The following is a 12,636-nucleotide window of genomic DNA, read 5'->3' as shown; positions in this document are numbered from 1 at the left end:
ATCGATCCCAGGATCTCCTGGAATCGGGAGGGAAGCTCTAACCACTTGAGCTATCCATCACTCTCTAATCCTTTATATAGTTTAGGTCTTAATTTAGAGTCAATCAATTTTATTTGATCACTTTTATTATAATAGAGTGAATTTTTTTTTTTCAAAAGAGCGATAGTTATATTGCCTAATTAGTTATACGTTATGACTTATGAGTATATGTTTCATTTTTATCTTTAATTAAAACAAGAATTAATCAAAACACGCAAAAGACATTACGTAGTATTACTATATCTTGAGAGGGTGGAAAATTAGGTGAAACATAAGTCAATATCATAAACATGAAAAGCTAGTGGTAACATAATAGTAACATGCATGGTAAAAAATGATTGGAAAATTCAGAAGAGTTAGTGGAGAATAAAGAGGTAAAAAACATGGGACTTTCTAAATTTAGTAATTACAAAAATAAAGGGTGGTCCTTCCAACTAGAGGAAGCTGGCATACATATTTCAACATAATTTGCATTCTTTTTGTAGTATGTTTGTTTATCTCTTTTGTCCCTCCAAAACAGTTTTTTCACATGCACCTATTCCTAATCTTCTTTTCAAATTTTCATGGGATAATACTATGGTTAATTACTAAATCGAGTAGCAACAACAATAAGACATGGAAACCTAAATCTCTCAGTAATAGGAAGGGGTCGGCTACATAAACCATTATTTTATCACGAAATTCTTTTAAAATACTCAAATCAAATACGAACTTAATTTTTACTTAGTCATGTCGTCAATAAGTTCCTAGCGGTCGGTCAGTCCACGTATCATCGGGTTACATGCTAGTATGCTACCAACCTCCATATTAGTTTGTCTTGAAGTTTGTCCTGTCAAGTTTTTCATGGCTCGTGCCATGCCCAGCTTGGTGAGGTTGTCTTGGTTGTTCAGTATTTGTGTGGTTTATTAGGCCAGTTTGTCATACAGCCAACCTACCAACAAAGTAGAAAAATTTCCTACAGCGCAGCTTATCTCAGTAAATAAGTATTTGAATGCGAGTAAAATTATAAATATGATTAATTTACTCCATAACTAATCAAAATATTGTTTACATATATATAGATAAACCAGGGCAAATAAATAGAAGATAAACATTTCTCAGGACAGTGCAAATTCCTCGATCATTACTTGAATCCAGCAGGAGACAGAGGCCGCTGGAAACTTCTGCAATTTGCACTCAAGCTCAGGCGCTTGAGCAATTCCTCCAAATCTACACTACTTGAATTGAACAGGTGACAGAGGCACGCGGTAAGTTTTGCAATGTGCTCTGAACTGTCATCATTTGATCTACATTTGCACTGGGATCCGGGTATAAGACCAAATTCTCCAGAACTAATGCATTTGTCAGGAAAAACTGGATCAAATCTATTTCCCTGTCATATCCCAAGAAATTTTTAATCACAATTTTTTTAAGATGATATCTGCAACATGTAGGAACATCTACCAGAGCTGTTCTACAAAACTGTTGTTCTGAAGCAAGTTCCTCCTCGTCATATAACTCAGGATATACAGTTAATCCCTGCAAATTAGATGATAATAAAAGTAAATTTGTTAAACCATTCCTGAATTCAATCCATGTATGTGAAAATATATCAAGTTAGAACAAAGCGACATGTACACTAACCTCAGGGAATACAAGTGTTTCCAAGACAGGCGAACGATTAAGAAATCCCAACAATATACTATCCCAAAAGCTACCTTCATTGAAACCCAGTTCTAAACACTTCAAATAACAAAACACGGGCAGTTGATCCTTTAACTCTTTATGGTTTAATTCCTAAAATCAACAGATAACAAGCAGTCAAGTCAGTTAATCAATTAAAATCAAATTGATGACAGAATGGAGGCAAGATCAGAAATTGAGACAAATTAAACCTCTAAGAATGTATCGTTCACAGTCAAATGCTGAACATTAGACAATGGCCTCAAAAGGCTGAGTTTTACTTGGCCAGAAACCTCAAATGTAATCTCCAAGGAGTCATTTTCAATAACAAGGTCTGCTTTGACAAGGCGATCCATGTTTGTGATGTTGTAATGTGATGCTAAATCACCACCGTAGTAAAGATACTCCAAATTAGGAGTATGAATAAGCACCAAGTCACTGCTGTGATGCTCCTCAAATTTGTTCAACACTTCCAGAGATAGTCTCCGAAGAGATACTTATATAACAGGCATGTTTCCAAGTTGCAAGCAAAGTGAGATCCTCAAGTATAGGGCAGCTTGAAACAAGCCTTGTCACAAGGCCATCGTCGGGAATCATAGCAGCATGTAAGGAGAGTAGTTTCAGGCTAGGAAGACGGAAGGATGTATAGGTTGAAGCTTGATCAAGACCAAGGTTAGTATCAAGCTTCAAAATCTCCAATGTCTCACACTTGAAAACTTCTGGTGGCAGCTGAATAACCCCTTCTTCCCTCACATGAATACGGAGGTTGAGCTCCTTGAGTCCAGAAAAGGTTAAAGGAAAAGAAATCCATGCATTAATATGCGTGGATTTCAAGTCTGGACAACAGCCGTTGCAACACCTATATTCTCTATGCTTGTGATTATCCCTGGACCTCTCAAGAAACGGCGCACCCACTCCGAGACTAAAGCTTGTAAGATAGCGAGAGTGGTATGATTGGAGAACGGAGTCTACAAAGGCGACAAAAGTGGGGAAACGTTCGATTGCATAGGGTGTCACCGAACAATGACTTATAGGCGAATCATCAAAGTTGAGGTGAGTAAGTGAATGGAATATATTGGTAATCATCCTCTTAGACGAGGCGCAAGCAGCAGCAGCATCCTTAGTAGGAAGTGAAGAAATTATATAAATTAACAATTCATCAGGTAGGCAAGTAAGTCTATCAAGGTTTCTATTATGAACGTCCTCCATATCATGTCCAATCGGATTCGGCTCGTTTAACCTTAACAACAACGCCAACAACACAACAAATTAGACAAGTCTATCAAGGTTTCTATTATCAACGTCCTCTTGCAAGGTAGTAGTGGTGCTGGTACAACGTTTCAACCTCATATCCATATAATGTCAGATTGGATTGGCCTCGTTTAACCTCAATAACAACAACAACAACAACAACAACAACAACAACAAATTAAATTTAGAATTAAGTATAAGATTTAAATCAAACTCAACCACATTATCAATTCCTAATAAAAACTCACAAGATAAAGGTAAAAAAAACAAAATCAAAATAATTTTGGTTATGATGTTTGATAATCTAAAATTTAGAACCCTAAACTTAAAGCAGTGATAATTAAATTAGATTGTGGAATTGATATGATGATAACAACAACAAACAAGTTACCTTAGATTCAACGGAGAAAGTCAACTGAAATAACTCTGAGAGGTAGGATGTAGGAATGGTGGCATTGGATCCCTGTTAAAAGCCATGACCAGCTAGTTATAATTAAATTAGATTAGCACAAATTCCACAACCAAGAGGAGAGAGAACAGAATAAGGGCAAACACTTTAACTTTCCAAAACTCAAACCAAAATTTGATACAAGTTATTATCCTTTAAAATAAAAAAAAAAAATAAAAAAAAAAATTAAATTGAGAAATCACATAATTATAGGGATACGTGATTCAATCATCAAATTAGGCTCATAATTTTGTTTTCATAATCTTAGTATTTAGAACTAATAATCGAGACTTTGAAATTGATATGATGATTACTAAAAGAAACAATTTACCTCGGAAACTGCTTCAATGGGGGATACAAGGCCTCGATGGAAAACGTCAAGTGCACTTCAATGGAGAACTCACAGAGAAAGGAGGCACTAGGACTAGGCAGGGGCGCAGGGCTATGCTCATCGTCGTTTTTTTTTTGGGGAAATTCTACACTATACCCCTTAGGTGTTGGCTTTTCCAAGCTGTGCCCCTCACTTTGAAAAGTTCCACGCTATAACCTGTAGGTCCCACAAGTGATTACGCTGTAACATTACTTAGTCACCATAAATGACGGACGTCAGAGATAGTTAATGCCGTCACCTAACTTTTGTACTTTCCCTCTATTTTCATTTAATTCCCTCCCATTTTGTTTCATTCATTCATTCTGATCAAAAAAAAAAAAAAAAACCCTAAATTCAAAAATTCGAAGAGCGATTTGCGAACTGGAGAAACTTTGCTGGGTAAATTCGAAGAGCGATTTTGAAGTGGGTGAAGTTTCTGGTGATTTCTACGTAAAAGGACTTCGAAGGTAACCCAATGCATCCCAAATTTTCCCTCTTTGTAGTTATTGAATTATGTATAAAGATGTTAAATTTAGGGTTTAGATGTTGTAATTTGTTGAAATTAGTTACATATGTGCTTGAATGAATGGTTTGGATGCATTAATTTGGTGGGTGGGGTTATAAACCTTGTTTCCATGCGTGTTGGGGGTAATTTTTGTGCTAGGTTGTTGTATTTGCAATGTTATTGCTGTAGTGTTTTTGGTAATTGGTGTAACTGTCAGTGGTTTGAGAATGCTTGCATGTTTTATGTTGCAGATGGATGAGAGAATTCTAAAAATCCATTATGGTGCTAATTGTGTTCGTGTAAAGGTTGATGATATAGATAGATGTTTGTTAATTAATGTGATTAATGAGATGTGTGAGGAGTTTAAAAAGAGTAAATTTGAGTTGCCAACATACCCTGGGTTGCACTATTGTTTTAGGGGAAAGAGTATAAATTTGGTTGATGATGGGACTATGATGAAGATGTTTGAGAATATTACACTGAAAGAGATAGATGTGTGGGTTAGGTGCTTAGCTAAGCCTTCTTTTATTTGGAATCTTGCCCAAACAGTGAGAAAAGCACAAAATCCTGAGCCTGGCCCACAGGAAAACCTCAATGTTGTTCAAACCCAAAGCCCTGAAATTGATTCTGGCCCACAACCACCTCCCACACATGTGACACACATTATTTCTCAACTCAGCCCAACACAACAACCCATTCTAAAATTACCTGTTAGAAAAAACCCAACAATACTAACTGACCCAGCCCCCACTTGTCCACAACTCAGTAGGAGGTTACCAAAACTTTTAGAAGAGATGGTGACACTATTAGGACTAGGCCTAGGAGGAGGTTTGCAGAAGTAGATGTTCAGCCTGAACAGATTGAGTCAGGGAGTGGTTCTGATGAGGATACTGGTTCAAGGAGTGACTCTGATGGTGAGTATCAACCACAAGTAGAGGATGAAGAGGAAGATGTGCTTAGTGAGGAAGATTTAGATGAAGAGAACCCAATGGATTTGCTTAATCAGAATTTTGTAGATGGTAATTGGGAGCCATTTAGGTGCAATGAGGCTGTGTATGAGGATGCAGGTGATTATGTGAGTAGGCTATATAGGAATGGGGAGGTATTTGATGATGCACAGCTTGGAATGATTAGGTTAAAACCTTGGCAGTTGTTTGTAGATAGGGACCATTTCAAGGATGCCCTTAGAGATTACTGTGTGCAGGAAGGTTTTAGCTTGGTGGTAAGGAAATCAGAGCAACATAGATACACAGCTGAGTGTGCTGATAGTAGATGTAGCTGGAGAATTCATGCAAGTGTGCTGATTGATGGTTGTACTTGGACTATAAAAAGCATAAAGAATGGCCATTCTTGTGATTTGAATATGGTTAACAACCCAATGGTCACCTGTGCTTGGGCAGCTCAGAAACTGATAGAAGATATTAGAGCTACACCTGACATTAGAGGTAAAGCACTTAATAACTTGTTGTGGGAAAAATTTGGTGTGACAATGGCAAAATCAAGCTTATACAAGATGAAGGGTTTGGCTATGGAGATGATACAAGGTGGACATGATGATTCTTATGGGCAGCTACCAGGCTACTGTGAAATGATTAAGGACAGAAACCAAGGTTCTATAGCATTTTGCTTATGGAAAACTCTACAACAACCTCAGAGAGCTCTTCAATTCAACTGCATATTCATAAGTTTTGCTGCTCAGTTCAATGGAGTCATAACTGGTTGTAGGGGGTTAGTGGGTGTGGATGGTTTCCACCTGAAAGGCAACTATGGTGGAGTGCTCCTCTCTGCTGTCTCATTGGATGGGAATGATGAGATATTCCCCCTTGCAGCTGTTGTGGTTGACTCAGAAAATAAAAGCAGCTGGAGTTGGTTCTTTACTCACCCGAAGAACATCCTCACTCAGACTGGAAGAGATGATTGGACCATTATGAGTGATAGGCAGAAGGTGTAGCCACTATCTCTACTTGACTTAATTCCATTCCTGTAATAATTGCGTACTAACTTTCCTTATGTGTTTATGTCTAGGGAATTAATCCTTCATTGGATCAAGTGTGGCCAACTTGTGACAGAAGGTATTGTGCAAGGCATTTATGCAAGAACTTCAAGACTGTGTATCCTGGTGTGGTGATGCACAAACTTTTCTGGGCTGTGACTAATGCTTATTCAGCATTTAGTTTCAAAAAGGCTCTCCAGCAAGTTCAGAAAGCAGCAGGTCTTGGAGCAGTGAAATGGTTCAAAGACATTGACCCTCTTCAGAGATGGACAAAATTCAAGTTTGACGCAAACTTGTGCTGTGATGAGAACACCAACAACTTTGTGGAGAGCTTCAACAACACCATAGGAGTTGACAGGACATACCCTATTTTAACTCTGCTAGAAGGTGCAAAGAAACCACTTACTTTTAGGCAATGTAGTAGTAAATTTGGCATATGATACTAATTTATCTTTGTATGATCAGGTGTCAGAAGAATTGCTATGGTCAGACATGCTACCAGACAACAACTATCAGAGCAATGGAAGGATGAAGGAGTGTGTCCAAATATCAGGGAGAGAGTTAGAGTGGTGAAGAGGGAGTCAAGACTCTGTCATGCATATCCATCAGGGAGGGGAGAGTTTGAGGTGTCAGATGGTAGAAGCATGCTACCAGTCTCTCTAAACACTAAAAGTTGTGTCTGTGGTAGGTGGAAAATTGAAGGAATTCCTTGCAGACATGGAGTAAGAGCTATACTTCATGATGGGAAAGACCCTTTGGATTTTGTGAGTGAATGGTACTCTGTTTCTAGGTACAAGGCAGCCTACAAAGGCAATATCTTGCCCATACCTGATCCACAACATTGGCTTGACCTAGATGTACCTAAACTAATCCCCCCAACTATGAAAAGGAGTGTAGGCAGACCCTCTAGGAACAGGAAGAGAGAGGAGGGGGAACAAAGAAAAGGTAAGAGGAGCTCAACTGTCCAATGTGGGAACTGTAAGCAGTTTGGACATAATACTTTGACTTGCAAGGGTGGACCTACTAAGAAGGAAATGCTAGAGAAAGCTGGAGTGTTCAAGACCACCAAAGAAGCTGCAAAGGCAAGAAAGAGCACAAGGCATTCAAGCTCTCAAGATGCAGATGATGGCAATTACATCAATCCTATCAAATCACCCAACTTTAATCAAGATAATCACCAACAACATGAAATACATAAAAACCCCTATTTTAACTACATCCTTAAAGTAACTAATCAAATCACCTAATTTGTCTACAACAAGTGCAATATCACTAGTCTGCATATTGCCCAGTCCTTGAATATTGCCCAGTCCTTGAATATCACCTTCATCCAGCTAGCCATTTGAAGAAACCACAGTCGTTGCACTTAAAAAACGCTTTCCCTGGGTTGCGATTTGTTGTCGATATTTTGATCTTCGCTAATTTCGGGGGATTGCAACAGCATCGTGGAGGCATGAACTGAAGCGCACAACTCGATTTGGCTTGAAAAGAAGAACGAGAACTTGACATGATGCTTGCGTGAGAATTTCGCAAAAATAATAAAAAAAAAAAACAAAAAAAAATTCAAACCAAATAATGTGGAAAACAGAGTTGAAGAAGGGTTATTTAAGGAGGAAGGTGGAGTACTCTGTTTGTGGAGGGTAATTTTCCCACCAAAATTAACCCCTTCCAACGTTATTTTGTTGGAAAGGGAAAACTAACGGAAAGTTGTAACAGAGAGATAACGGCAAGGGTACAGCGTAATCACTTGTGGGACCTACAGGTTACAGCGTGGAACTTTTCAAAGTGAGGGGCACAGCTTGGAAAAGCCAACACCTGAGGGGTATAGTGTAGAATTTCCCTTTTTTTTTATAACTTATGAGGGTATAAAAGTCTTTTCAATCATTTATTATGGGTATAGTGGTCATTTCCTTTTGTCTTATTAGGACGTTTTGCCACATTTGAAATTCATGTAATACTCCGTAGAGATGATCAACATTGACCTGGCCCGCTAGCACGGTCCAAAAATGGGGTGGGTTTGGGAAACATAAAAACGCCTTTTTAGTTAAGAAGCCCGAACCTCACCTGAAAAAGCCCGCAAAGCCCGTTTTGGCCCGACAAGTCCGCCACTTTTTTGTGGGTTTGAGCACAAGAAATTGTGTTAAGGCCCGGCCGATTTTTTATCACCTCTACTACTCCGCATTACAGTTGGCATAACGACACCTAATAGTAGAGATGGCAATATTAAGTGGATATCCACTAACCCATTCCCCCCGCTATAAATAAATGTACGAAAACCCGAATTAAATGAATGAGAAGCGGGTGACGGATCGGATCGGATATGGATGATACTTTTTTTACCCGCTAACAATCCACCAACTCGTTTAACATATTTTAGATTTTTTAATCTAAAAATTTTAATGATAAAATATGAAATGTGCAAGAAAATTACCTATTTTTTATTGCAAATTAATTTTTCAAACAATATATTGTTATTGTTTCAATTTTTATTAATAAAATAAAAAAAAATTGTACAAATAACCGAACATTAGAGTTTATGTGAGTTTTTTTCCACTTTAATACTCGTCCATTAGTCATCCGCTCCACCCGTTTCAGATCATCCGCGGATGATGTACGGACGGATATGAATGATGGGTGAAGTGGATGACGGATGGATGTGGATGGAGTGATTAGAGTAATGGATGGATGCGGATGAAACTCCACCCGATCCGAATCTGATCCATCGCCATCTTTACCTAACAGCAAGTACTCCGTTTATTCCCCAACAACCCACATCAATGCAATAAAAAATAATAAATGAAAAAAGGTGTTTTTTTCCAAGCTTGCCCGTAAGCCGTAGTTATTGAGTTAAGATATGCCTTTACTTTTTTTAAATCACAAGATGTGTCCTGCAAGGTACTTATTCAACCGTATTCTCTCACGTTAACTCAATGTTAATAGTTGTGTTTAATATTAATTACCCAAATTTGGAGAGAAATTTCACGCCCAAATTTCAACCTTATCAAATGCCATATATCTAATCAGATGAAGATATACTTTACCGCAGTCAAGTAAATCTCCAAGTATTCCCGGGCTGGCAACAAAGATGACAACTCCTAGTTCTCTCAGCTGTAATAATCATTAATTATTAGTGAAAAAAAATGTGGTGTGATAAAATAAATAGATAAAAGACTAACATGAAGATCACAACCAACTCACATATGTCCAGTGTTTTTTTTTAAAAAAAAAAACACGTTTAGTACCCATTTTATTAATCAGTGGACAAATTGTCCATAAGAACGTACGGAGCAATAACAGAAGGACAAAAGTTTTCCCAAACCTATTCTACACCAGAAGGTACTAAACTAGCGAGGTGATGAGCAACATAATTGCCACCCCTTCTTACATGAGACAAGACAAAAAATCAAAATCAGAGCTAAGGAATAAAACATCATTTAGGATCGAATCCAAGTCGGAAAGGAAGGTAGCAGCCTTAGAAAGACGAGACACAATCACTTGGCTATCCGATTTAATAATCACCCTCTTATAGCCATAGCGACGTGCAAATTTTACACCCAAAAGAACAGCTTTGCATTCGGCTATTTCTGCAGACCAATACCCGAGAGAGCATCTGACAACAGCAAAGAGAACCTCACCAGCAACATTCCTGGCTACAGCTCCTAAACCTATCCAGCCTTCATCCTTGAGGCTTGCATCACAATGGACTTTGATAAAGTCCTCAGGGGGGTGCCACTTCTTAGGACTTCGATCTGTTCTTTCGAGGGTGACTAGCTCCATAAATGCTTGTAGGGTATTTGCCACATTCTTCAACCAGCCGCATAACTCCTTCATGGATCACCAAATTGGGAATCTTTTTGTTGTTGAATACCTTTTCATTTCACCTACCCCATATGAAACACATAAGTTCTACTCCTATGGAAACCTTCTTTGCATTCTCACTCTTCCACCTTGTGAGGGTCTCTTTAAAGTCTTCAGTGGGATCGAAATCGATCAATTTCAGGCAGTCACACTCGCGCCATAGGTCCTGTACAACAAGGCATTCAAAAAAAGCATGGTGCATCGTCTCAGGTGGGCATTTATCATGATCTAACATATGCCTGGTGCGTAGCAAGACTCGGGTAGCCAACGAGTTGGTAAATGCTCTCCACAAAAAGTGCTTAACTTTTGGGATAGTTTCCAAATTCAAATATTCACCCAAACCCGATGAAAATCATCTAAGTTGCACAACTTCCCAAGCATGTAAGCCATTTTCATAGAATAAAGACCATCCCCAGTAAACGCCCATGTCAGCTCATCCCTCTGACTTCGAACACTAAGAGGGATTGCAAGAATGCATCTTAAATCTCTCTCATTAAAATTTAAAGCCAACAAATTGTAGTTCCAGTCTTTAGTGTCATCATCAATCAAGTCTTGCACCAAAGATAGCTCAGCATTCCGTGGAGAGGTAACAAACTTCCCATTTTCATCAGCTAGCCAAGAATCATCTAAAATTTTTATCTTTTCTCCCTTCCCTACACGCCATATTAATCCTTTTTTTACCAGTGCTTTTGAACCCCATATACTACGCCATGAAAAATTGCCATTAAGACCAAGGGAGGCCTCCAAAAAAATCAGAATTTGGATAGTACTTCCCGGCCCTCACATTACACACCCATAGAGAGACTCGGGGGAAGAGATAAGCCGCCATGCCTGTTTCCCCAATAGATCTTCATTAAAAACACTTAGATCACGAAATCTCAATCCTCCTAAGCACTTCGGTTTGCACAAAGAATTCCAATTAATCCAGTGCACTTTCCGTCTAGAATAAGAGAGCCCCCACCAAAACTTCGCTGTAAGGGATCTGATCTTATCAATGACACTACCAGGAATCTTGTAAACACCCATTAAGTAAGTTGGAATGGCTTGGATTACCGACTTTATCAGAATTTCCTTCCCGTCCCGCAACAATAATTTTTCTTTCCAACCTTGGAGTTTCTTCCAAATTCGATCCTTCAGAGCTGAGAAAACAATTCTCTTTGATCTCCCAAAAATAGTCGGGATACAAAGGTATTTTTCATGTTTAAATATGAGTCGCATATTCAAAATTTCCACTAACTCTTCTTGCTTTGACATATTAATGCCTTTGCTAAAAGAGACCTCCGATTTTTCATAATTAATTTTCAGCTTGGAAGCTGCTTCGTATATGTTGAGTAAATAAACTTTCTTTGAGAATTCCTCTCGGTTGGCTCTTGCAAAAAGCAAACTGTCATCTGCAAAGAAAAGATGAGAAATTTTTGGACCTTTCCGGCTTGCTCCGGCCCCATGAATAAGTCTGTCATCTGATGCCTTCCTGATGAGAGAGGAAAAAGTGTCTACATTTATGATAAATAGGTAGGGAGAGAGAGGATCACCTTATCTCAAACCTCTAGTTGGAAGAACTGAGTCAGAGACACATCGATTAATAATGAAATAATAGGAGACCGTTGACACACAAGTCTGACCACTAGGGGTGAGCACTACCGGGTACCCGGTGTAAAACTAAAGACCCGGTCCCGAAATTGGTTAGTACCGGGTCCAAGATTTTGGAATCGGATCCGGAACTGGTTAGTACTGGGTCCATAATTTTCAGATCCAGAACCGGAACTGGTAGGAACCAGTTCCAGAACCGGGTACCCGGTTGGCTTATACAAAGTAAAAGAGAAAAAAAATATCAAAGTTGTCCTTTAACAAAAATAATTAAAAAAAAATAAATCAAAATCAAACCCAAACATATTATATGAAAATTGCGAACAAGAAAGAAGAAAAAATTAGATCTAAACATTTAAAGAATATACATTAGCAAACAAGCTAGACTCATATTATACGTATAAATTTTTTGTAAATATATTAGCTGGAATTATACAAAATCATCCTAAAACTCATATTACGGAGCTCGATTTATCTTTAAAGAAAAAAAATCATCTTCATCAGCATCGTGTTCTCGAATTTATCTTTCACCTCATTTCATTGCAAAAGTAAAAATTAATGATGAAAATGAGTGTTTAGATCTAAGAATCTGAAAATAGATAAGATTAGAGTGATTTATTAAAGTTGGGTGAGTGAAATATTTGAAAAAATATCATCAATATAGAGTTGAAGGGGGCGGATGAAACTAGGTAGGTGGGTAATTTGGTGTTAGGTGGCTGACAAAATGAAAAGAGTTTTAGGGTTAAGTATAAAGAATACTCCTTAGATTTAGAATAGAAAGTGGGCCAAGTAATATACGGACCCAATGAAATAATATATTCCTTATAATGGGCTATGAAATGAACATTTATGTGGCAATGCAACTGGTTCCGGGTACCCACCGGGTACCGGGTCCTAAAAATCAAGACTTGGAACCGGAACCG

At 38.3% G+C, this 12,636-nt stretch overlaps 2 protein-coding genes across 2 annotated transcripts; both read right to left on the bottom strand.

Annotated features, from left to right (window-relative positions):
• Nucleotides 1-1,037: 1,037 nt before the first annotated feature.
• On the bottom strand, nucleotides 1,038-3,867 carry LOC145560086 (FBD-associated F-box protein At5g22730-like). The gene is made up of 5 exons (XM_081621343.1): nucleotides 3,732-3,867; nucleotides 3,344-3,415; nucleotides 1,914-3,088; nucleotides 1,663-1,815; nucleotides 1,038-1,557 (listed from the first exon to the last, which is right to left on the bottom strand). Exons 3-5 carry the CDS (start codon nucleotides 2,055-2,057, stop codon nucleotides 1,249-1,251), a joined length of 606 nt encoding a protein of 201 aa, XP_081477469.1. The 5' UTR covers nucleotides 2,058-3,088; nucleotides 3,344-3,415; nucleotides 3,732-3,867; the 3' UTR covers nucleotides 1,038-1,248.
• Nucleotides 2,155-2,910, bottom strand: LOC145557896 (putative F-box/LRR-repeat protein At3g44810). Its single transcript, XM_081619074.1, has one exon. The coding sequence runs from the start codon at nucleotides 2,908-2,910 to the stop codon at nucleotides 2,155-2,157; it is 756 nt and encodes a 251-aa protein (XP_081475200.1).
• Nucleotides 3,868-12,636: the final 8,769 nt, after the last annotated feature.

The sequence above is a fragment of the Chenopodium album genome, chromosome 9, assembly GCF_948465745.1.
Source record: "Chenopodium album chromosome 9, dcCheAlbu1.1, whole genome shotgun sequence".
Lineage (NCBI taxonomy): Eukaryota > Viridiplantae > Streptophyta > Magnoliopsida > Caryophyllales > Amaranthaceae > Chenopodium > Chenopodium album.
This window is presented reverse-complemented; position numbering and strand designations above follow the sequence as displayed.

What these genes read in the sequence shown, in the direction of transcription:
- LOC145557896 (XM_081619074.1), bottom strand. Translation starts at nt 2,910, where the DNA reads ATGGAGGACGTTCATAATAGAAACCTTGATAGACTTACTTGCCTACCT.
- LOC145560086 (XM_081621343.1), bottom strand. Translation starts at nt 2,057, where the DNA reads ATGGATCGCCTTGTCAAAGCAGACCTTGTTATTGAAAATGACTCCTTG. An exon ending in TGAACGATACATTCTTAGAG is followed by an intron (nt 1,816 to 1,913) that starts GTTTAATTTGTC and finishes TGTTGATTTTAG; the next exon opens with GAATTAAACCATAAAGAGTT. An exon ending in AAACACTTGTATTCCCTGAG is followed by an intron (nt 1,558 to 1,662) that starts GTTAGTGTACAT and finishes TCTAATTTGCAG; the next exon opens with GGATTAACTGTATATCCTGA.